This window comes from Larimichthys crocea, chromosome VI, assembly GCF_000972845.2.
Source record: "Larimichthys crocea isolate SSNF chromosome VI, L_crocea_2.0, whole genome shotgun sequence".
Taxonomy (NCBI): Eukaryota; Metazoa; Chordata; class Actinopteri; family Sciaenidae; genus Larimichthys; species Larimichthys crocea.
Genome location: NC_040016.1, coordinates 20,522,910 through 20,547,695, shown reverse-complemented (window position 1 = coordinate 20,547,695; position 24,786 = coordinate 20,522,910). Strand labels below are relative to the sequence as shown.

At 40.6% G+C, this 24,786-nt stretch overlaps 1 protein-coding gene across 1 annotated transcript in view; it reads left to right on the top strand.

Moving 5' to 3' along the window:
- Window positions 1–24,786, top strand: part of rspo4 (R-spondin 4) — a 35,680-nt gene that overhangs the window by 4,970 nt on the left and 5,924 nt on the right. Inside the window, exons 2-4 of the mRNA XM_027278906.1 lie at window positions 4,031–4,219; window positions 4,960–5,097; window positions 9,398–9,604. Coding sequence (XP_027134707.1) covers window positions 4,031–4,219; window positions 4,960–5,097; window positions 9,398–9,604 — 534 coding nt within the window. The remainder of the gene's footprint in view (window positions 1–4,030; window positions 4,220–4,959; window positions 5,098–9,397; window positions 9,605–24,786) is intronic.

The window sequence follows — 24,786 nt, the reverse complement described above, 5'->3', positions numbered from 1 at the left end:
TAATGCCTCTATCCAATCACTGTAAAACACCCTTTCTTTACATTTCTTACCTTCACTACATTATGCAGTTTTAGGGTGGAATGCCCCTTTAAACACTAGCATGTTTCCCTAAAACCCCAACGGAGCTTGTTACACCTGGTGCTTGTTAAAAACCCAATGCAATCCCATGCAAGGTCAAAGGTCACAGTTTTACGCTACCTAAACCTGCCGCGCCTCTAAAAGTCCCTTAAGCCTGCAGATCGATAGCACATGTGCAGAGGACTGTTTTTCAGACAATGGGTCGAGACCTCAGAATGAGGTCCCACAGCTCAGTGAAATGGGTCCCTGGGTTATTCCGGCCAAATCTGCTCCTTTTCAACTCAAACTGGACTCTACTTCTACTTAGGCGTCGACCTCTTATCTCTGTTCTCGACTGTGGTCAACTCTGAGATTACTTGAAAACATATCCTTAACGTGGAAGGTCAAAAGGTCGTTAAGTGCTACTTAAACTCGCACAAAACAGTGACAGATTGACGAGATAATCACTTAAAATTTGGGTTTGGAAGTCCCGCAAGAGTCCTTAAGTCTGACAAAATGGTGTAACAGTGAAACAATAGTGTCTCCTTGACTTCTCGTTTTTGTCTCCATGCTTGCCGCTTTAGTGTTTTTACAATGTGTCATTTCTCAGATATCGCCTGTTCTTCCTGTAAGGTAGTAGAATATTTTTTTAAGTTTCTGTAAATGTGTATTAAAACATGCATCGACTCCTTCATAGTTAATATTTCTGGACTGAACATGTCATAACTGGCCAACAATTCCTGTCCAAGTTCAAATGTAGCCAGAGGTGCAGCTGCCAGAATTTAGAAAACCAAACTGGTCTATCCTTTGTTGTCCTCAGTTTCCCATAATCCAGTGCACACTGTGTGTGTAAATGTGTGTTCAGGTGATTCTTGTCAATTCACTTCAAAAGTATCGAAATATGGTCAAAAATGTGAAATTCAGACGTTAATAAAACATGTTCAGGAATTAAACCTCCGCAGAGGTTCAGGTTATTTTTACATGACACCAGGAAGGTTAAACTTTTTTTCACTTCATCATAAACACACATTATTTTTGGGGCATTTGCTGAAATAAATAAAGCCGCTGATATCGACAGGACAGTGTCCGTAAACTCAGGAAACTTTCCTTGCTTCCCTGTTGTGTTGGTGTCGGTGATGTAAAAGGTCACGGACATGCAGTGTTTGATGTTATCAACCTCTGGATTAATGATCGATGACTAAATTCACTGCAACTGTACATAAACAAAAAAAAAAGTTCTGAAACAACTGAGCGTTTCAATCATACCCAATCATACTGTTATCAATGAACCCTGGAACAATTAATCCAATTTATTTGGAACGTGTTGTAGGCATCAAATTCAGAATGAACATATATTTGCAAAAGTCAGTTAAGTTTATTAGGTTAAACATTAAATATATTGTGTTTGTCCTGTTTTAACTGAACGTATGTTAGAATTAAACTGTGTCCGTGCAGATGTGCTGCCCCAGAGTTAATATCAGTGATCCAGTAATTCATTTCGAAGTTAATAATAACGTTCACTTGTTTCTGCCTCGCCTGTTAGACCTGTAGTATTTTTCCCTGCTTGCAGCTACTTTTATTGTCACTACTTATGTAGACGTTTAGCCTCTGTCTGTGGTACATGAATGGGATTTAGTCTTATCTTTCCCAGGGTAAGATAAGAAACATTCTTTTGATGGAGAAATCGGCTGTGGAGGATTTTTTATCTTTTACTCACAGCTGTTACTGGACAGTCTCTGTGACACTTGACTGCTCTACTTTAGTGGAAAAAGTCATTTTTTAATGAATAAAGGAACCTTCCACACTCGTCAGTCTGTAATATTTATTCATAAAGGAACCTTCCACACTCGTCAGTCTGTAATATTTATTCACCCTCGTTCAATCAGATCTTTCACAGGACGTTATAAATCCATGGACCTGATACCACCAAGTCTAGCCTAGACTTGTACCCGCATATATACTACTACATGTCCTACATATGTCCCAACTTGTCTCTTGACAACCAAAAGGGGTAGTTGAGGAGCGTGGTAGTAAAACAAGAAAGTGGACTTGTCAATAAATAACGTCTCGTGGCTGCGCTGCATTATATTCAGGTCTACCGAGGATCCTGTTGATAGCGAAAGTACTGTAGTATTTCTGAGTCTATGATGGATTTAGCTCAGTGTGATGGATCGTTGACAAAATGGCAGCTCTAAAAAGAAGGCCCTGCTCTCTGTTGAAAGTTTTTAAGTCCTACAGATCTTACATATATACACACACATATATATATATGATATATAAACGTATTTTTTATTTGATGAATTACATTCACACCAGTTGCCAGAAAATAAAAGCTTCTTTGCCAAAGAGCTGTTAAACTGATCAGATGTGATGCATGAGATTCCTCCAAAGTCTGCAGGACAGCAGCAGTACGCGGATAATAGTACAGTCTGTGTTCTTATGCGCCTATTTTATTTGCACTCTGCAGAACAGACGTCAAAAATATATTTTTTCCTCAATATTTCAGCGCATACTTCTAATTGCACTGAATACTTTATCCATTATTTATCAGAACTGTCAGCCTTGGCAGATGGCACCTCTTTTCCTTTAATTCACGCACAGTATTTTGGATCATAACACAGAAAAAATATTAAAGGCAAGTGTGTAAATAAGCAAGCAAATATATTTGGTCATGTGCTGTAAAGAGACGGAGATAGTGATATAGAAACTTGACTTTAATGACATGATTAAACACAAACACACACACACACTCTCAGCAAGGACGGCGGCAGTCAGCCATAGGTATTTTGTGAGGATCAGACTCTGTGATTGTTCAGACTCACGCACACTCACCGCCTGCCCTTCATCTCGTCAGTAGATTCGGCCCATCTTTTCCATCCCTCTTTACTTCATTCCATCCGTCTTTCCATCCCACCTTGTCAGTCTTTCCGTATCCCTCCTTATCCCCGTCGGATTGGCAGCATTCCTACTTCGTCTGTTGATTCCCGTGTGTATGTGGGAGCAAACATCGCCGCTCGCTGTTATAATATAATAAGACTTACTCGGGCTTACGCGTAAAGCCTGACTGTCAGGCTACAAAGACGGGAAATGTATCATCAGCCAGCACAAACCTTGTCAGCGCTGAACTCATTTTGTGCGTCAGGAGGAAAGTGTGTTTGATGGGTTTTTATATCACAAGATCATGAAGAAGCCTGAATACATGCTGGCAGAGAAAGCACAGGACAAATAGAGCTACCACAGACAGCAGCGTACCAGTCATACTGTTTACTGCGTATTTAAACAAACCTGATACCTACGATGTGTCAGTCTGACATCCAGAGACAAAGAATCGTTCTGTATTAAATTCAGACTCATCTCGATAATGTAATTTATTATTATTTCAATGATCTGTGACCTGATTTATTATTATTATTATTATTATTTTGCAAGGGAAGGCTTTTTTTGCTTTGGCTGACAGTCCTGAATGAAATCCATGTGCACACATACAGAACAAAGGTGCTGGAAATAAACAGCAGATTTACAGAGTGCATTGAAAGAAGAAATTTGAAAATTTACGCACATGGACTTTATTTAGGGACAAAAGGAAACCCTTAAAATGTTTATAATAAATAAATAAAAGGTTCTCAGACATGTATCTGCGTATTTTAATTACTTGTGTCAACATTTCATTTCGAAAAATCTTTGAAGTCGTTTAAAAAAAAGCCATTTCGAGTAATTGAAATTTGAGATCCCAGTTAAAAGCGGGATATACTGCGGCTACATGTGAGCGTCTTCCTGCCCGCAGGAGCTACAGATCTGTATTTCAAGCAGCTCAGTGGTGGATTTTTTATGGAGTCCAGAAATTCTCTCTGCATCTCGAGGATTTGTGGTGTCTCCTTTCCTTCCTCTGGCTCTCCTCTCCCCCCCCCTCCATCCACTCCTCTACATTATCTGTAATTTTGATCTAACTGGACTCCTCCGTTGCCTCCTGCAGCTCACAGAGAGACATCAGATGACTGTCGAAGCTGCCTGGAGTGTTCCCGCGATAACGGCTGTGTGCGTTGTCCCGAGCGGCTCTTCCTGTTCCTGCAGAGGGAGGGGATATCTCACCATGGAACCTGTCTCCACGCCTGCCCCGCTGGACACTACGGACAGAGAGGGAAGGACATCAACCGCTGCATGAGTATGTTTTTGACAGTTCCACTTGCAGAGATCTTTGCTGATATTGAGTGCACATGACTCATTCATCTTGAGGCCTAAACTAGTTTAGGAAATGATTATTTTTGTCAGATGAAAAGAATTTAGTTCACCAACAACAGACTGTAGCCATATTCACAGTTTACACATTTGGACTAGCTGCTTTATTGGGATGCACCTTGCTTAATTCATCCCAGAAACAGCCTGTACCAATGAAAGGGGAGGAAGAAAAAAAAGAAGTATTTAAGAATGCAAAGTTTGTCTCATTCACTAAGAAATTTATTTGACTCAAGCGATGCCAGTAAGTCCTCGAAAAGGAGCTCACAAAAGCTTTCTTTATCCCCGACTGCAAAGACAAACTGTTTGCTGTAGCTGCAAACTAAGCTTCAAAACAAAGTCTATATATATATATTCATGAGAGAAGCTTTCCTGGAAGACAGTTGGTGCACTGCGCTATGGGTGGGAAGTGGGAGCTTTTGTTAATTTACAAATTGAATCTCTCACTCTCACTCTTACAGTATGTCCTGCCCCGACATCCTGTTTAAACAGGAAATACATCACATTAAGGATCTTTACGCAGCAGTCTGAACTTCTGCAGCTCCAACCTTTCTTTCCATCCCGCCCGCCTGCATCTCACCCACTAAAGTGAAAATCAGGGTTAAAAAGAGACTGTAAATAAATTGTTCACTGGTTGGATGTGTGACCCGGATGTCTCCCTCCTCTCAGAGTGTCGCTCTTCGGAGTGTGAGCACTGTTTCAGCCGGGACTTCTGCACCAAGTGTAAGCCTGGCTTCCAGCTGTACAAAGGCAAATGTCTGACCCGCTGCCCAGAGGGAACGTTTGCCCACCAGACAGACTGTCTCGGTAAGTAAAGACAGTTATGGCATTTAATGTCTGAAGAACAAACAAATATAAGAAAACTTTAGTGCAACAATAAAAATGTCTTTGATGTAAATCTGCTTACTACTTGACATGTCTCTTCAAATGTAGCTCATGCAGAGAGGATGTTCTTGATTTGAAACTTTTACTTCATTCATTTGTGACCTCAGCGTAATTGTGTCATGATGGCGTGACCCAACGTGTGATGAACCTTCACAACAATCTTCCTGTGATTCTTGAATAATTTTGCCACGATCAAACAAACATTTCCTCTCTGGATATCCATATAATATTGCAAGTGTTGATTCTAGTACTAGAAGCAGCTTTGAGTCTGATGATCTATGCTGCTAATCTCTTGGGCCTCCTATCTGTCCCTACTCTAATTTGAAGGCTAAGGCTGCTCATATTTTAGATTGCTCTCCTTGTGTTGCCTGATGTATTGATATATTAAAGCAATATATTAGAGCTGATATCCAAACCCTGATAAATCATCCCCTTCTGTGCCATAGAGCTCCACTCAAACCATAAAAACACATCACTTAGCCACACTGTGAGTCCTTCATTACCTTGAACACACACCCTGCAGTTTATTTTGACTCAATCCCACACACACACACACACACACACACACACACACTGTCCTGCTGCCAGAAATACTCACTAGAGCGCCAGATGTGTATTAATCCACAACAGACGCATTATTGTTATTATTATCATCTTGTAAAGTTTGGTTAAAAACTAAAGTGAGTGAGTTTTTTTGGGGGGGGGAACAATAGTACACTGAGTACAGTGAGTATCCTCATATCTTCATCCCTTCCCCACCAAAAATAAAGAAATACTAAAGCAAAAGAAAACAAACAGAGAAAGGACAATGAACTTTAATCAAAAAAATACCCTGACAAACAAACAAGGACTTATAATATACATCTATACTCATATGCACACAAGTTGCACACATCAGTTATGGATCAAAAAGTTCTCAAGATACAAAAAATAACAAAAACTAAAGATCTTGAAAAATATGTCCACAGTTATGTCATTCTAGAGTTAATCTCTCTAATGGTACAAATTCAGATATTTCATCCAGGAACTTCCAAAAGTTGGAGGAAATTAAATCATCTGAAATAGCAGCATGTTACAAAAATTAGCACTTGGCATTTTTTAATTGAAAATCATGTTCATCAAAACAAGAAGACATGAGACTTTTGTCAAACATTAAATCAAACCCCAGAAACTTTTCTGCAAATCACATTGCCAAAACAGATGAATAAACATCCCTCCGTCCCTTCCTCAGGACAGTTAGGTGAGTTGTTTTTTGGCAATCTTCTTTTATCTGAGTCAGATTTACGGATGAACCTTGCTATGTGTGCAGATGCATCCTAAACTTGTGTAGTAGTTGGTAAAACAAAATCCAGTGATGATAAATGATGTAATGGTCACTCTGACTTTACTGCATTACTGCTGATCAGACGTAGAAACCACAGCGGAGTGCTGAATGCAGCCGCAAACAAAGTAGGTTCATCTTCACATGAGGAATGACGTCACTGCTGCTGCATGTAGAGGGCAAATGTATGTCTGCACACGTACTAAAGTAAGATGCATTTACAGTATGTTCCAACTTCATATCCCACGTTCCCCAGGATGAGATTTGAAGCCAGAATACTCGTGTGAATGCTCTGAGAACGCTGTCACACCTGTATAACCATTAGTCACTTGCAGCCTATTTTAATTGCTGTTTCACGTTACAGTCGTGTTATGAAACGGGTGAACTTGACCCCAGCGAGCTATAAAACGCCAAGGTCCACTCTGCAATGGATGTACTGGTGAAACTAATCTGAGAGGTTTAATCAACAACAGACGTGTTCCTGAAAACTTTTTTCCCTTTTATCTGTGGCCACTTCTCTGCAGTATTTCATGTGCATGTTTGAGCACTTCATCGGTTGCGGTTTGTGTTTTTTTTTTTTTTTTTTTTTTTTGTATCGTACATTAAGCAGATTTCAGTCAAAATTTTTGAGGCTTTTGTTTTGAGAAATTGCACCCGTTTTAATAAACTGCAATTTGTTTGGTGAGTGAAATCCATTAGATGGAAAAACTTAACTCGAAAAAGGGTTTTAGCCTTCATCCTTCCAACATATTTAACATGCAAGGACTACTGGCTGGAGTCTGTTGGGAAGCCCAAGAATGAACTACTCGAAGAAACAACCATCATAGCATACAGTAGAAGTGCTTCTTCAGTTCTGACTGACTGGTGGGTAAAAACATAGGTATTAACCCTTGGTGGGATCGTTAACCAGGCCTTTGTTTTCACTTGGTTCGTCAGTCACCAGTCAGTCAGAACTAAAAGAGCCTTAAGGGAAAAATGTTTTCATGGATCTACAACCAAGACCAGTCGCCTCAGATCTAACTCTTCTCAAAGAAAGACAACGTGGACGACTGAGAACTTTCACAGATATCAAAATGTTTCATATTTGACTGTTATCTGAGGAAAGTGCACAACTTCTGTTGTCGATGGAACATGTGAGGAAGTCTCTTTCTCTGATAGTGCTTGATGCTTTAAATTTAGGACAAACATGGACTCAATTAGTAGGTCCATCTATGGAAACTGCATACGGACAAACTCATTAAAAGTTTGATTTATAGAAGAAAGAAGTAGATCTCTTCATTAGATTTTATTAAAGTCAACAAACTTTTGATCACATTAAACGCTGCTGACAGCTTAAGCACCCGTCCAGGCTACGAATTCTGATTTGTTTGCGACATTTTGTTTGAAATATTACATTTTTATCTTCCCCTGGTTCTAATAAACACTCTTCTACTTTTATTTCTTTCTCTTCATCTATTTCTCATCCAAATCTTTTCTGATATGGAGCCAAACGTTCAAGAAAACACATGATTCACATTAAAAAACTTCAGAGAATTTTTTAGAATTTATCTCCATATCTTGTTGTGTATCATCCCATCCTTCTAACTAAGTGAGATATATTGTTCAGCTCACTCATCATTCGGTGCTGTTTGAGACTCACAGATTTTTTCCCCTCTGCCGTCCACCTGCACCATCTGTAGCTACTGTTGTTTCTTGGCAGTGTGACCACATCTGGTTTTCATGGCGATGTTAAGGTTTCATGTCTGACTGTTGGTACACACCTCAAGCAACTCCAGAGAGGAATCACTGGAAATCTTTTCATTTTATACCCAAACTCTGACAATGATAATGATGATTACCAAGAATTGTTGAGGTTTCTTGTTTTTTCCGCTGTGGACGGCGCGGAAAAACTTGCGGTGGCTGATTGGGTGACATCACATGTGTAACGTCCCATGTATTAATGCTTCAACTGGCATTCATCTACCTTAAATGATAATAATGTGGTTACTGGAGAAAACATACGTCTTTTTACAGTATTGTCATCACTCCATGGGTTATAGTTGTAGTATATTGATGCATCTTCAATTATCTAATATCTTCAATTATCTAATATCTTCTATTATCTAATTATCTATGTATAGAGGAGGAAATTCTGCCGTGACATTCTTACTGTAGGCTACTCACAATAATATAACATATCGTTGCTGTATGATAAAAACCTCCATGAGTGTGAGGTGAAGATCGTGCAGATGTGCTGAGCTGTACTGAAGGAATTTCCCCTTTTAAATTATAAGGCTTAAAGTTATGCTTTGACTGACAGGCTGGTGATGTTAGAGGTGGCTTGTTTGGGCGCCCAGAGTCACCACACTCTTCAGAAACATGTGGGTGACGTCCTGAAACACGTTTAACACCAGAAATGAAAATCTATGTTTACACAGTGACCTGTAATATATTAAATGGATCCATCACGTGGATTTAGAGCGAAAGTGGATGTCCATGTTTTTTTTATTGACATGTGGGTGGTTCTGAACCTCGACTTACCTTTTTACGTCCACCTCAGTGGATTAATTATCAAAAGCAAGGCTGTCCTCTATGTTTCCACAGAGCTCAGTGGCCTAATCAAAACTATTTTATGATTTAAGAATAATCCATGGTAATGTCTTACTGACAGACATGCATGTTATGTATCCAAAGCAGCCCTCCTTCTATCTATTCTTCATACATAATATAACAAAACATCTGTCATCGGTCAGTAAGATTCTAAATGCTGAGAATCTGCACATTTGTGACCATCTTTAAGAGCGCCTTAAGGTTTGATTCCTCACATGTGAAACTGGTTTTGTACTTGGCTTCTTTTTGTCTCTGACATTGACATATCTTCACTTACTTTGCCTCTCTCTTTCATCCTCTCTCGTCTCTTAGAGGACTGTCTTCTGGCCCCATTGGGAGAGTGGAGCGATTGGAGCGCCTGTGTCCGTGGCGGAGTCAACTGCGGCTTCAGGTGGGGAAAGCAGACCAGGACCCGGGGGGCTGCACCGTCCGGCAGACTGCCTGAAGAGCAAGCGGCACCTCTTTGCCCGTCCCACACCGAGACACAGAGGTGCAGGATGCAGAAAAAGTGTCCAACAGGTGAGAAGGCGCAAACAGAAGGTGCTTCAAGGAGCTGAAAGATTTTATTGTCATTATATATACAGATTTTAAAATCAACCACACACAAGCTGCAGCAGAAACCCGCATGTTTCTAATAAGCACAGCTTGGTACTACTGATCATTGAGTTGATTTATTCTTTATTATGTTGGGTGCCAACATCTGTGGATTCCTTGCGTTGTTTGTCTGTTGTTATTTGTTGTGTTGACAACATACTTGTGCAATTTATAATGCCAAATGAGAGAGTTTGGACCCTATTAAGAAAATTCCAACATGTGCTACTTTTAATTAACACTTGTAGACTGATGTTAGCAGTTTTCATCTGTCAAGAGCAGCGGCATCGAAGGGAAGGGAAGCCTCGTTCATTATTGGCGCTATTGTTATTTTTATTGCAGACAAACTTTCACGATCCTTGTTGGTGACGTACGGCTGCAGAATCTGCAGAGTCAGAATATGCTGTTGTTTCGACATTTTCTAACTTAAGCGATAATCATCAAACGTGATATTGTTGTTTCATCCACTTAGACTAGTTAGCCTCCCTCACACACAGCTGTCCTTTATTACTGTTGTCAGTCAAACTAATATCGACAGTTTTAAACAAGTCAGGCTTTTGTTCAGCCTTCTTTATGAAGCACGTCCCCCAAATTAAACAACACAATATGTTGTTAAGAAAGACACATAGGAGCGGTTTGTGATCCCATGCCCGCAATCAGCAGCAGGTTGATAGTGTGACAGCACTGTGGTTAAAAGGGTTAATTAGTTTTTTAGTTGTTGTTTTTTTAAGTGAGGTTGTATTAGGTATTTGTCAATAGCCAATATATTAATTCAATATTAGACTGTGATGGGCAATAAGCCCCAATATGGATGGAGGACAGGAGCTAAGCAATGTGGACAGGGACAGCAATTAAAAACATATTTTCACTAACAGTATATTTAGAATATTTCCACCTCTTTACCATCAGACAGCGTTTATCCTCTGTGCTCTCTCCAAAGTGACCAAACAGTCATTTTTCTTTACGGGACACGGGAGTTGTTGATCTACCGCAGCCTTGCTCTGCTGCATCCAACATTAGATCAGATCCAAATTAATTTGTTTGAGCATCAAATCACACATAAACTTATTGGTTGTTTTCCCCGTCCACAGCAGTAAATGCTGGGGCTGTGCTGCTTGCAGTCTACTGTAGGTTATACTTTGACTATGGTGGTCACGTAGACAACCCAGCTTCAAAATTTCAAACTAACCCTTTAACGTTTGGTTAGGTTTAGGGACATGTTGTAGTTTGGGTTAAAATTATTACTTCGGTACTGTTGGGTGATCTTTGTCTTCATGGTTATTGTCAGGGAACGATTGTGGCCATGGCGATCCTCCATCTACTCTACTTGTCACTTGGCATTTGCTAAAACAACTAATCGTGTCTGGGGGTGTTTTTTGGGTGGACGGTGGATAGAAACATCATTTGGATCTCGTAGCGCTGTTGATCTGTTACTCCCACTGCAGGGAACACTCCGAAAATGTGGAGTTCACCTGTTTTTGTTGTGATTTTGTCTTTGAGTCATTACAATACTGTTTAGAAGCTTTTGTTTATGGCAAATGAAATGCAACACAAACACAGTACAACAGAGTTTGTGATGACGGCATGCAGTGGCACAAGTGAAAGGCTTTGGGGGGAAAACCACTTCAAAAATGTTTATCTGTTTTATTAAAATGGAAAATGAGGAAATCCCACATGGGCTGATTTTGGCGAAACTTCTGTTTGTGACAGAATTCCATGGAAAAAGTGATTTTAAAAAAGCAACACATGAACGGATGTGAGGTTGAGTATACAAATGACGCTATTTTCTATTGTTTTTAACTCTAACCAAGCATTGACTGACTGATATCGCTGTTTCATTAGATTATTGGTGTTTAATCAGCTTAACACAGTTTACCATCCGCTTCACTCTCCCCTCTCAACTGTAACCAGAAGGGAGTATGGAGATGAGAACGCTCGGATACCTGTGGCTACAACTGGACTTGTATTTCTTTACGTTGGCTGCTTCCACTGCGAGTTAACATCTTAAAACATCACACCTCAAGTTCATGCTTCCATCCAAGGATATCCAGACTCTCAGACTCATCATGTGTTCTGTGTTTTTGACGGTTTTAACGAACCTGAAAATAGACCGACTACAAAATAATATATAAATTTTGAAAGTTCTGTGTTGTGGAGATGCTGTCAGAACTGGTTAAAACTGTGTTCAAGAGAACAAAAAGATCATTTAGCCCCTCATTGTTACGCTTTCATCAGCAGTAGAAGCATTGTACTGGAGACAGTTTCTGGCTTTTGTTTTTAACTCTGCATTAAATTAATGATGAACGTCATACACATATTCCAAAATATTAAGAAAACCAAACTTGGCAGCATATTCTGTTCCAGCTCCAGAACCAAGTTGTTGTTGTGACCTTTGGATTGTTCCATATTTTCTTCCTCTTACACAAACAGCGCAAAGAAGCTGTGAAACATTCAAACAGTGTGGAGGAATGTACAGGGTTGTTTTGTGAGAAAGCCAGCGGTAATTTCTCTTTAAAGCTCTGCAAATATTGTCTTGTTTCAGTGTGTATGTCTGTGTGTGTGTGTGTGTGTGTGTGTGTGCATGCCTGTACGTTTTCCACTTCTTCCACAATGGAAGACATGTCATTTGAAGTAATTATCATTATCATTGTCAGATCGTATGTCCGGTGGCATTAGCAGAGGAAGAAATCCGATCCAGCAGAGTCTGGCGCGGTGATCGGGCCCGTGGATCTAATAGCACACATGTGGGATAAAAGGGTGCTGTGGCATCTCTCTGACATTCCTCTGTTGTTCCAGATTAGATGGCTCTAGTCCTTTAATTCCTGCTCTCTTGTTGTCTTATTGTTTTCAGATGAGGAGGAAGGACACAGTCTCATCTCCCGTCCACTCTCCTTTCCTCTGCTTTCTCTCTGGCTTTTTCACTAATGGCAGCAAACTGTCATGGGTTATCTGACATAGTTAAGATGTTATTTCATCAAGGAATGTCTTGGCAACGCGAATATATTTCCATTTGCATCCACGTTATCTTATCGACGGTAACTTTTAAAGAGTGGTGCCCCAGCTGTTACAAGTTCAAGTCCCAGTCAAGCGTTCAAAGGTGCACATCTAGTAGGTTGGCAGTTCAGTTCCTGGTCCAGCAAGATCAATCTGGGCAGAGGCACCCTGGATAACTAGAGATTAATGAAGTCTTGAGAGTCTACAGTCGTTCTCTCTCTTTCGTCTAAGGTAAAGCACAAAGCTTCGGCAACCTCTGAATCTTTGGGCGATGCAAACTACACTAGGATAGCTGCACTAACCAGGTCTGAGACACAGGAGACAGAAAAATGACCTGAAAGAAACAGGTCAGAACTTTCTGTTTTACATTTGCACCTGACCCTGTTGAGACCTGGGACACCACTGGGTCATGTTACTGTTAGCCGAAGGAAGGAACGGCATTAGAACCAAATGTCATGGCAATCAGTCGAATTGTTGGGACATTTCCCTCTAAACCACAAAGGTCAACCTCATGGTGGTGCTGGAGGAAAGGTCGACAAGTCAGCAACAGGACACGTCGTCAGAGAATCATGAATGTCTGTACAAGACTTTGTGCCAATCCATCTAGTAGAAGTTTCACAGGATAAGTGAAAACATGGATCTGCTGGTGGTACTACAGGAAAAGTCTGGGGATCTTCAGAGTCATTAGGATTCATCCCTTGGGTCCCATTAAGTATCAGCAAAAACTCCACCAAGAGACCTGCAAAGACATACCCCCCCAAAAAAAAAAAATCAAATCCCTGTTCACTGTTTAAGACTGCCACAAAGTTTTCTCTGACAGGACACAGACATTGTGATGTCTAGCCTCAATAGCTAATCAATATCAAATGGTTACATAGAAACTGTGTACCCACAGATGGTTCAGCATTCAAGCCAACAAAGCTGGAGAATCAACGAGTTTTTGTTCCAACTATTCGCACCTGATTTCACTGGTTAGCACACTGCTGACCAGAGCAAAAACTCTCCTGTATAATTGTTGCAAGACAGATTTCAGAGGTTTGTTTAGTTTCCTAGCAGCAAAGTTTACAGACTTTCCCCAACCCTTAAATCATGCATGTACTGAGGCTGGGACACAACACTAATCCTGCGTTTTTACTTTTGCATAGACATGATACAGATATATTGATAAGACCGGTGCCTGCATCATTCAATGTACTTGAAATAATTAGTGTTGGGTTCTCTTCACCATACATTGTTCCTAAAGGTCAGTAATGAACATATGTGCAGAAAACTTGACCTCACATCACTGTACATCTAAATTCATTGGTAGTTATTGTTCAACATCAGGAAATAATTCAAGAAACCAAATGTTTGGATACTCTGTGAGTAAATAATAATAATAGCCATAAAACTGTCAATTATCAACACAGACCATCCACCACAAACACTTCTGAGTGCACTGCTCCCACCACTTCCTGCTTAAACATAATTATGAAGTGTTAAGTAGAAGACATCTTAGTCGACATTGTTGAACTCCTTGATGTTCCCAGAATCGTGCCAGAACACTTTTATTTCTGTTTTGTTTGTTTAAAAAAAAAGAAGAAAGAATCATTATAAAAATGAAAAACTGTCACAAACGCCGGCGTCCGCTACATGTTATTTTATCTGAGGACGTCTCACATTGTTTGAAGTTGGCGACAGCGATGCTCATTTCACACTAGAACATTGCTGGAGTCTGGTAACAGCCAGGATGTTGCAGGCTTCGAGTACAGGATGGTAATGAAACGTGGCCGTATTGACCCTCTGATGGCACGCTCAAAAGGCTCCGTACCTGCCAAAGTGTGAGCCAGGATTCAAACACAACTTCTAAGATCTTACAGTCAGAAAAAGGTATTTATGTGCCTGACTCTGTGTTGTTAGGTTTTCAGCTCATAAACAAAGCAACCAAAACAGATGATAAGAACCCACAGTCTTTTTTATCCGTTGAGGTTTAGTGCACCACAAATAACTTGGCTGTAAATTTCGCCAGCAAAACTGGGCAAAAAAATAAAAATAAAAAAAAATCACAAGCTGAGTACTGTGTCCACATGTTGGTAAGTCAGCCTTTTTGTTTGGTCTGCATGTATTCATAAAATGACTTTTTGTGGCTACATACACATGTTTGGCGTTAGTGTGAAAGCTTATTAGCTGTATTTATGGTGGTGATAATCTCTCATAGTCTGACTGATTTATTTGTCTCCATTTTTAAAGAAGGACTGCAGCAATGGAGCTCTTATTTAGGACATAATGCATTTCCCCCTTGTATAAAATTTAAAGGAGTTGCATAGCCGGTGTTTTATGATCCAGAGTAACACAAATGTAAACTGGAGGGAAACAGTGGCTGAAGTCCAGCAGCATGCATCTGTCTTGCATCTATATTACAACAACTGTGGCTGATCTCCCTGCGAAACACCCATACTTCTTTATTATTCCATCAGTTCTGCAGTATATTGTTTGTTAAATTCTCTAAAGTAGAACCGAAGAAATGATATAGGCCACAATGCAAAAATGAATTCCCTTGCGACTTGTCCCCCGATTATTACTTTAGCTCTCCGAATGCTGAAAGAGAAATCAAGGTTTAATTCTTATAAGTGATTCCTCTTGAGAGGAGGATACTGCAGCTGTACATCAGTGTTTAATGTATTAAATGCAGTAAAAAAATGAAGCACAGGCCTGTACGGTCCCACAGCACACTCATGGTTCTGCACGCTACAGCTAGCTCGCCAAAAATGAGTTCAAAACACAATATGAGGTTGAAAATAAAACACAGAACAGAATAGAAGTATTACCCTATAACACTAACGGGACATGAAAAACCACAAGCCTATATTTAGAAAATACAAATAGATTCTCTTTATTGTAATGACATTATAATGCCACTGCATGCCATTTTGAAAGACTACTGTCAATTCAAGTCATGGCACAAAAGTGCAGATTAACACCAAACCTACATTAATATGTATGTTAGACAGGTGGCTCGTAGCGATGGAACTGGCACTGCATTTCCATAGCATCTTCTTCAACAGTGATTCCCAGCCTTGAGGTCAGAACCCCCACATCTTCTTATCTTGTGATTTTCTGGATAATTCTATGTCTTCAGGCCTCTGAAACAAGAATACAATTAATCCTTCTTTGGCTGAACTGCTCACAACTTACAGAACTGATACTGATGTGTACTTATGAGATGTTTTAATGGGTCACAAGCCAAAAAGATTGGGAGGCACTGCTTCATGATACACCCAAAGGGACTTAACCACAGCCATTTTTTGCTTCTTCAATGATAGAAGCTACAATCCTTTACCTGATTCTGGAGTACAATGGACCAAAATACTACCCACTAAAGCTTGGCATCTTCCACTGAAGTTGGCATCCACCAGACATGTGACTCAATTATCACACAAGCCCCAAGCCTTTTTTTCTTGGGCAAGCTGAATAGTAGTTAGTAACTTAGTTAAGCCACTCTTCAATGGTTTTCTTTGCTTTTTATTGTGCCAAATGTTCAGTCTGGCGATTGGATTGATTAGTCATATCAATCATTATCTGACGGACAGTGGAGTTCTGAGAGAAGAGATTGGATCTGTCCAGCCAACATCAGCCCTCACAGACACTTACTTATCCTTCTTCAAATGACGTAATGACATTATCAATGTTTGATGTTGTAGTCTGGCTAGTCTGTCAAGATGCAAGTCATCAAAACAGTGACTCAAGTCGACTCAAATGCAAGTCACAATAACCACATCTCTGGCATCCACCAACAGGTTCCTGGCTTGCAGCTATCAAAGAACCTGACAACCTTCTGGCTGTAGCTTTAAGCAGAATTTCTACTTGATGTCGTAATGTCCTGTTGGACACATGTGACTGTGACTTGAGAAAATAATGCTACGAAACTACATCGAGTGGTATAAGGAAAATGTGTTAAAATCATTTATAAATTCACTGCAGAACCGTGGGATCATTTTATCACATCACATGAGAAGTTCCATCTGTGATCTTGGCCTTCTACTGTAAGGTTTCCCTGTCATCATGCGTACATTTGGTATAATTTGTTTACAAGAGTGTCTCGCATAGCTGGAAACACAAAAGAGCCATTTTCCAAGTCTCTAATGTTAACGAGCGACACTTTGTGGAACAGCTCCATTAGGGATGAATAGGGACCACGTGTGACTTTATCAAAGTATTTTTGGAAGGACACTGTGATACTATCCAGATCGCCCCTCTATGGGTATAGGAGCTCATTTTCTGGTCTGGCACTCTTAGGACCACAACAAAATTCAGCTAATTTAGGTGTAAATGCTCAAACCAAAGCGTGGCCTGGGGCGTCTTAGTGGATCAGCATAGCATGCGCCTTGAACCGCCATAAGCGTTATGTTAAGTTCGAATGCGACTGGGAACTCTTTTTGTATGCCACTACTCAGTGTTTCCCATCATTCTTTACTGTCAAATAGAGCCAAAATGTGATAATAATTAGTTTAAAAAAAAAAAAAAAAAACTTGCTCTCCTCTGACTTGTAGTGCGGTCAAATTTAGGATTCATGTAGGAAGGGGAAATGTCTACTATTACGACCTCTTAGTATTTAGATTTGTAAATATACATTTTTCCATTCCCTTACCCTGAAATTATACCAGACATGAGAAATCAGCTGCATGCGAGCTACTGAAGCATCCATCTGTTTGATCCATACTGACTCCAACCGGTAATGGCATTACTGTTCTCAGAACAGATGCACTTTCAGCTGCTGGAAGGACAAAATGTTTTGTTTTTTTACCAGGATCAGCAACCTCAGAATCCAATGGAAAGAGAAAGAAAGCGTTTTTGATTAGGTTCCATGAGGAGAAAGCTCATGCCGAGTGGGGTGTTAATCATTAATGTGTCAATCATAAATATAGGTAATAAAATAAGGTTAATAAGCTGCCTGTGGAGATGCACTTTGATAAGTACACTGGAGGGCCTTGATGTTGGCGTCTTGGCGTTTCTCAGAAATCCTGCAGGTGTAGATATTTATTGTATGATGTATTTCTTTGACCACTGAACAGACAGGGATTGGACACTTCCAACATTAGTTTGTCTGGCCTACCTGGCTAATAAATTTCCGCTCAGCTTTCAACTCATCCTCCAAGAAACTGATTGCCAAACTCTCTGGCATTGAACACCACTGTAGCTAGATATTGGACCTTTTCACAAACAGACACCAGACAGTTTGGATTGGGGGCTACACCTCTTCCACCTAGTGTTGAACATCGGAGTCCCTCAGGGCTCTGTGCTTAGCCCACTATTGGCTGTACACCACTATTGGCTGTAGACAACTCGGTTGGGAAGTTTGTGGATTATATCACCCTCACGACAAAATAACAATGATAATTCATATCAGGAGTAAATCAATCTTGCACAGTGGTGCACAAAGAACAACCTACTGCTAAATGTTCACCCTGTTCTGTCTGGCAAGCGATACAGAAGTATCCACTGCCGTACCCCCAAACTACGGACTTCTTATGTGGCATATTAAGGGACAACAAATTGCATTTCATTGTACACAGAAATAAGTACAGTGGTCCCTCGTTTATTGCGGGGGATACGTTCTAAAAATAACCCGCAATAAACGAAATCCGCGAAGTAAGTTTTACAATTATTATACATGTTTTAAGGCCGTGAGGCCTTTTTACAGGCATTTTGTACAGTACTCCCTTAGTTAATCAGGACACAGAACACATGTGCGGTTCTCCCTTAGCCAATTTAGGACGCAGAACACAATGCGCGTTCATACTGCACAGTACGCTGTAAAAAAAAGCATGCAAAATTACACACAAAAAAATCCTCGAAACAGCGAGTCCGCGAAAAGTGAACCGCGTTATAGCGAGGGACGACTGTATTCACATATTTCCCAGAGCAGCTATTCACATGAAATGTAGACCAGACATTTGTATTAACTCAATAAAAATACACTGATAAAGAGGTCATAACATTCCACTCCATAAAAAAAATGGTTGTGCGCAATAAAGTGGAATGAGAGGAAAAAAGTGAATGAAATATTTTTTATGGTTTTGGAATGTTACGATTTCTTTATCTGTGTAGTTTTATTGAGTTAATACTGATGTCTGGTCTAAATTTAAAGCGAATAGCTTAACTGGAAATATGTTTAATGGAACAAATGTTGACGTGTTGAATCCTTATCTCCATCCTCTTTTTTTTTTTTTCAAAATTTGATATTCAAATATTCATCAACAGAAGAAACCAGAACTGATGGCAACAATTAAGATATATCTTATATTAAATGGGATGTTTGTATATATCAGAACTTTAAGCTCAATACGAATTTGTTGCATCTTTAATCATACTAATGCGTCTGTACTGTAGGAGACATGGCAGGATCAGGACAGTTATCTGTGGGTCTGTGGTGATGGGCCAGTCTAGCTCAGATTCCCAAGGCCAGGTTTTCTTTTTTCTCTAACCACCACTGAGAACAGATGTGCAGTGGATGCTTTCTGGCAGCGAGGGAACTATCATGGTCTAATTTATCCCTCACTGAATTCAAACCTGTGGAGCTAAATATTCAACAGTTGGTCCGCAAAACGTCTCAGCACTGAAGTGAGCTAATGCAACAGGCAGGCAGAGGTACTTTAAAGTATTATACTGATGTTCCAAAGCACTCTAATGCTTCTTGACTCTCACTTTACTTTTCAGCACAGATCTGTCAAATCTTTGAGGAACCGACTTTACATTCCAGACAGAGGAAACTCATTTCACAAAATGAGTCATGAAATGCTTCAATATATTCAACCTAAAAACAAATGAGTATATCTTGCATTTACATAATGAGACAAAAATAATGGGCACATCATTTTTGTATTTGTGCAAATATCTTTCAGGCTTCCCGTAGTTGCTGATTGCAACCCCTTTGCCTCACCTGTACCTTTCTATCGTACGGGAGAAACTTCGAAACTAGAGCCAATGTTTGTCTGTTCTGGTCATCTTAGAAACATCGCAGACTGTGTCGAAGATTACCCGTGGCGTCTGTAGGTATGACAGGCTCATTCTAAGGTAGCAAATGTTCATGCTGTTCGAATCTTAATGAATTATTTTCTCTGCCTGTCGTGTTACTGTGACATTTAACCCTCCAGTAGAGTTCTTGAATGTTGCTGCAGTTCACTAAGAACGTACCTCAAATCAGCATTTTTCCTACTCGGACAAACAGCTCTATTTCAAAAACAAGAAGAAATCAACAATCACAAGTTGTTTTTTCCAAAAATATATAACTCTTTATTTTGACACCATATACAGTATTTATAGTTTTTTTAAACAGAGCCGTCTCTGGCAGTGAGTGCCGGGTAAGTCCGACTGTTTACTGATGGTGCAGAGACATTTTTACAGTGGAAACCATCAGTGTAATGATGTATCTTTCCAGTTCCAGTTATTGCAGCAACTCAAACTATCTACAATACAAAGCTCAGGACTCTAATTTCCACGTTTTGATGCACTGGGAATGATTGAACGGCGCTCCTGGGCACTATAGTGAAATATAGAACAGGTGCTCTGAGACTCTACAGGGTTAAGCGTCAGTGCATATTTACCTCTCTCTTTCTGAAGGTAACAAACATTTGTCCATTTCATGTGAGTGTTTGAGCAGAATAGAAGTTTATATCCCAGTTTTCCAAATGTACTTGCACTGTGTGGAGTTCTGTCAGTTACAGCTCCATATCTCATGCAGTCATATTTGTTGAGGGTGTTTTAATATAATGGACTGGATTAGGTTGCAAAGAACCAACCCAGCAGTTACAGTGCAGAGCTCAGCGGCCTTCTCATCCGGCTACACGTGGATCTGGGTAGAGCTTACAGTGTAACACAATACAGACAGCGAGCTAAAGTACATTTTCCCCGACTATCATATGCATTAAGTTAACGTATATCGCAGATCCTGGTGCAGACGTAGCCTCGGGGCAACTTAAACCCCGGACAACAGGTATTCATTAGAGAACGAGGAGCTTGCTACACACACACACATCTTTTTTTTCTCACTTTCAAGTAAGTGAAAGATAGTGATGAGATTTTTCTTCCTTTCGGAGACTCCGCTCAAACTTGTGGGCAAGTGAGATGAGAAAAGTATGTTTCTAGGTGGATTCCAGACATTTTCCTGAGGTTTCGTGTTAGTGTGACTGATTCAATTTGACTGGATTCAGTCCAATTCAGAGTACTTTTATCGGCCCATCAAGAATCCACAGATTGAGCTCCACAGGCGGCGTTTGTATTCACTGTTTTGAAGTTCTGAATGTTTCAAAGATGCCCTGACGTTCCGCTTATTTTACAACTCGCAGGCGTTTTCATGCCCGGGGGGAATTATTCCACACAACACATCTCTTATCTGATATTTCATGTCTGAGAGTTGAAGCAAAGACCTCATTAAGACTTGCTCATAAAGTCGAGACTACCACTTATAGTAATTACAGAGACCTGCTCCTACTGCACTTGCTTATTGACATAAAGCATGACACAACGTCTGAGTTATTAAACATTTGCACAACACATTACAGCATTAGTGTCGGCATGTGACCTTATTTGTGGCATATTTGGGACAGCTGTGGTTCAAAAGGTTGGGGCAGCTTCACCTTCATTGGCGTGCAAGTGTGTGTTTACTGGATCAATGAGAAGCAAAGTGTGAAGCACTTTAGGGTTGAAAAGGGCATTTAGCATTTATACGTCATACAAGATAGAACCATTTTCTATATAGAAATAGGTCAGAACATGTACTTAGTACAGATTTCTCTTGTCTGACATAATTCCCATGTGTCCTTTGTAAAACATCAATGATTTGGGTATGTTATAGGACTATATGGCTGCATATAGTTGATAATTCAATATTTATTGACATCTGACTTCAATATCTAGTAGTTTATCATATAATAGTTTACAAAATTACAAAACTCTACTGTCCAGATGATTGATCCCGAGAACCCTGTGCTTAATTTTAATATTGACATATTTACAATATGCAAAACAAGCAAAGTCACATTTAAATATGTCAAATATTGTGCGTTAACCTTTCATATGTATGTATAAATCACATATTTCAATCAGTTTTATATCATTTCAACAACATGCCCCACACCAGCTCTTTTCTGGTCTCCGTGTCTGTAGGCTGGACCACCCAGGCCTGAACTCTCTCCTCCTGTGTGATCTTTCACAGAGGAGTTGATGAGACGTAAAACAAGTGGAGATACAGCTCAAACGTTGCATTGTTATCTTTTAGTCATGAAATATCTCCATCTAGGGGGTTAAGAGGAGCGTTTCCAAAAAACATTCTCGGTGAGAAATATGGAGACAGTTTTGAAAAGAAATCAGGCGTTCAAGCTTGAAACACGAGGAAATGTTGGCCAGCGAAAGAAAAAACCCAAACATATTTCACAACACGAACAACGTGAGAAAACATAGCCATGCCCACGTGACACAGATACAGGAAATGAGTCTTCAGTCAGGCGTCTCTGCCCATGTACAGGACTTTGTTTCCACCACAACGTGGTCCCGAGTGTCGAGCGAGCAGGAGGATAATCCGAGCATTTTTTAAGAATCCTCCAGCTTTTCGTTGTCTCTTATACGCATGAGCCAAACCAATACTGGATTTCATATCGTGAAAAGAGAGAGATATCGTCTTGGTCCCACATAAACACTGTGAAATTATCAAAATCCAATGAGAACATATTCAGTTAGTGACTGAGAGCTCGGAGAACCGGCGCTGCTGGTGGTCCAAAGATCTCGGCTCCCAGGAACACTTCGCTCCAGTGGCGTTTATCGTTTTTCCAACTTAATTATTGTCTCATTTGTGGTCTAATAAACATTAAATTCATTAAAATCAGTGATCCCTATCACTGTTTTCCAAGCTGAGTTAGTGTTGCTTTCATGTGCCGCGTCGAGCAAACTGTGGCGCTCACAAACACTGGGTGCCGTCTCTCCGTAGGCTTCCAGAAGTTGGTCAATCAGAAAAAAAGTGGGACAAAAAGGACAAGTCAGTGAGTCAACAACCTTCCTGTACAGTCAGACTACCTTGGTCTTAAAGCTGAAGTGTTTGTACAGTCGGAAACATGCCAGAGTCTAACAGTGCATACGTGGAAACACATGATGTCTGTTTTCATTGTTTAACAGGAAAGTTTACCATCAGGACAAAATGAGCGTAACGAATGAAGCGTTTGTGATGTGGTCGTATATTCAGGGTTTTTAGAGAATAAATGGAATTCAATAGGATAGCCACAAGGACAACATTTGTATTTCTGCGTGTACAAACATGATGAGGGTATATACGTGTGCGTATGTGTGTGTGTGAGTGTGTTTAGTCTGCTTGTGGTCAGGATGTTATGTGATGAGCACGGCAGTTTTCTAACGTGGCGCTTGATTCGGTTAAGATGGTCCGAGGGACGGTTCGCTCTCATGACATACCAACCTACAGCTCATCTGGATCGCCGTCTCCGTTTGTGTGCCAGCTGTGGTTAGCAGCAGGTTTGCCTTGACTCACATGTTTGGTCAATGTGCATTTGGGTGTAAACTAAATCAGGATTTAAGATGCATCCATCAGAGAGGACTACATTCATAGTGTTTGCTACTGTGGTAAAACATTTATCTCAAGAAGTAGCACTGTTTCAGTGTATTAAAACATCAAGCCGGCAGGAAGTCAGACATGATGTCTGGTCAGTTTTCAAAATAAAACACCCCTTGCAGAAGCCCAATAGTAAAAACAGACAAAAAATGGTCACAGTGGGTATGAAGCTATAGAGACCAGAACAAAACCACGTCATAGATGCATGCAACATCATAGAACAGTGCCCGGTGGATTCAAGGCGTAAGAAGGAGAAATGTGCTTCGAATCAACAGCAGAGTAAACCTCATGTCAGGGAGGAGGCAGCACAAGAGGCTTTACAATCCAGACAGCCAAAGAGCGCTGAAAAGGGTTCAAAGGTCTGAGCAGCGAGCCCCCGAAGAGCCACAAAAACATACAGTAAATCAGTGCGGAGAGGCCAGCACGGGGGTGATGTGGCCTGAGTATTAGACCAGTAGGGAAACTAAAACCAACGGGAGTTACAGTAGTGAAGGTGGCCGGATGTTCAGACTGAAGTGCCGTTATGTCGCTACTCATCTATCGATTCAAAAGCTTGTTAGAAGCTCTTATTCTTCCTTAGACATCCTAAAAACTACAATAATAATCTCCTCCAATGACGTGAAAGTAAAACTTTAATCCTGAGCCACCTGCTATGCCCTCGAATACCTCACACCCCGTAGAAAACTTCAAGGCGTGGATGGATGCGCGCTGAAAAACTGATAAAGTTACTTATGTCCTGCTCATTTGTTACAGTAAACGTGTACACTAAAGGCAAATGTACAGAACGTGGAGAGGCATTTCAGGACAGCCTGTCTTAATTCCCAATCATCAGCGCAGGGTCCAAAGTCAAAGCCATTGTGACAGCATCACTAATGAAGTACAGATTACAGCAACGAGGGTATGACAGAGCAGAAGAGGATAGAAGGAGTTCACCGAGACAAAGCTGGAAAAGGAGAGGAAGAGATTTAAGGAGGAGGATGAGGAGAGGAGACAACCCAATCTCTGAACTCTCATTACTAATGAAGGGCAGATGACAGCGGGGCATGACGGCGTGGCATCGCAGCCTTCCTGTGACTGAAGGGGGGGAAATCTGGTGTAAACACACGGAGCCCAACTCTTCTCATCAGTTCGGCTTCTGACGCGAGAGATAAACAACAAAACATCAGTGGACGTGTGAGAAGCTGCGACCGACCTCCAGCGTGGAATTAAACTTTCGCTGCTGCACCAGCGGCGACGATGTCATGAGAGCGGCTGGATTCGAATCAAGTTTTTTTTTTTTTTTTTTGTTGACAGATACTTGTGTTGGTTTGTGGGTTGTGCCCCCCAAAACTGCAAGTGATGTGCCTCTGAGCAGGGTAGTTTCAGCACTGCCACTCTACCACAGAGCTGCCCACGAGCAGCCAGTAGTTCAGACTGATGGATGCACGACACAGTCAAGGCACCATCTGTATTTTCTGTATCTCTGAGCTTTTGTGCACAGCGTTCGGCCACATGTTTTGGATAGAACGAGAGAGAAAGGGGA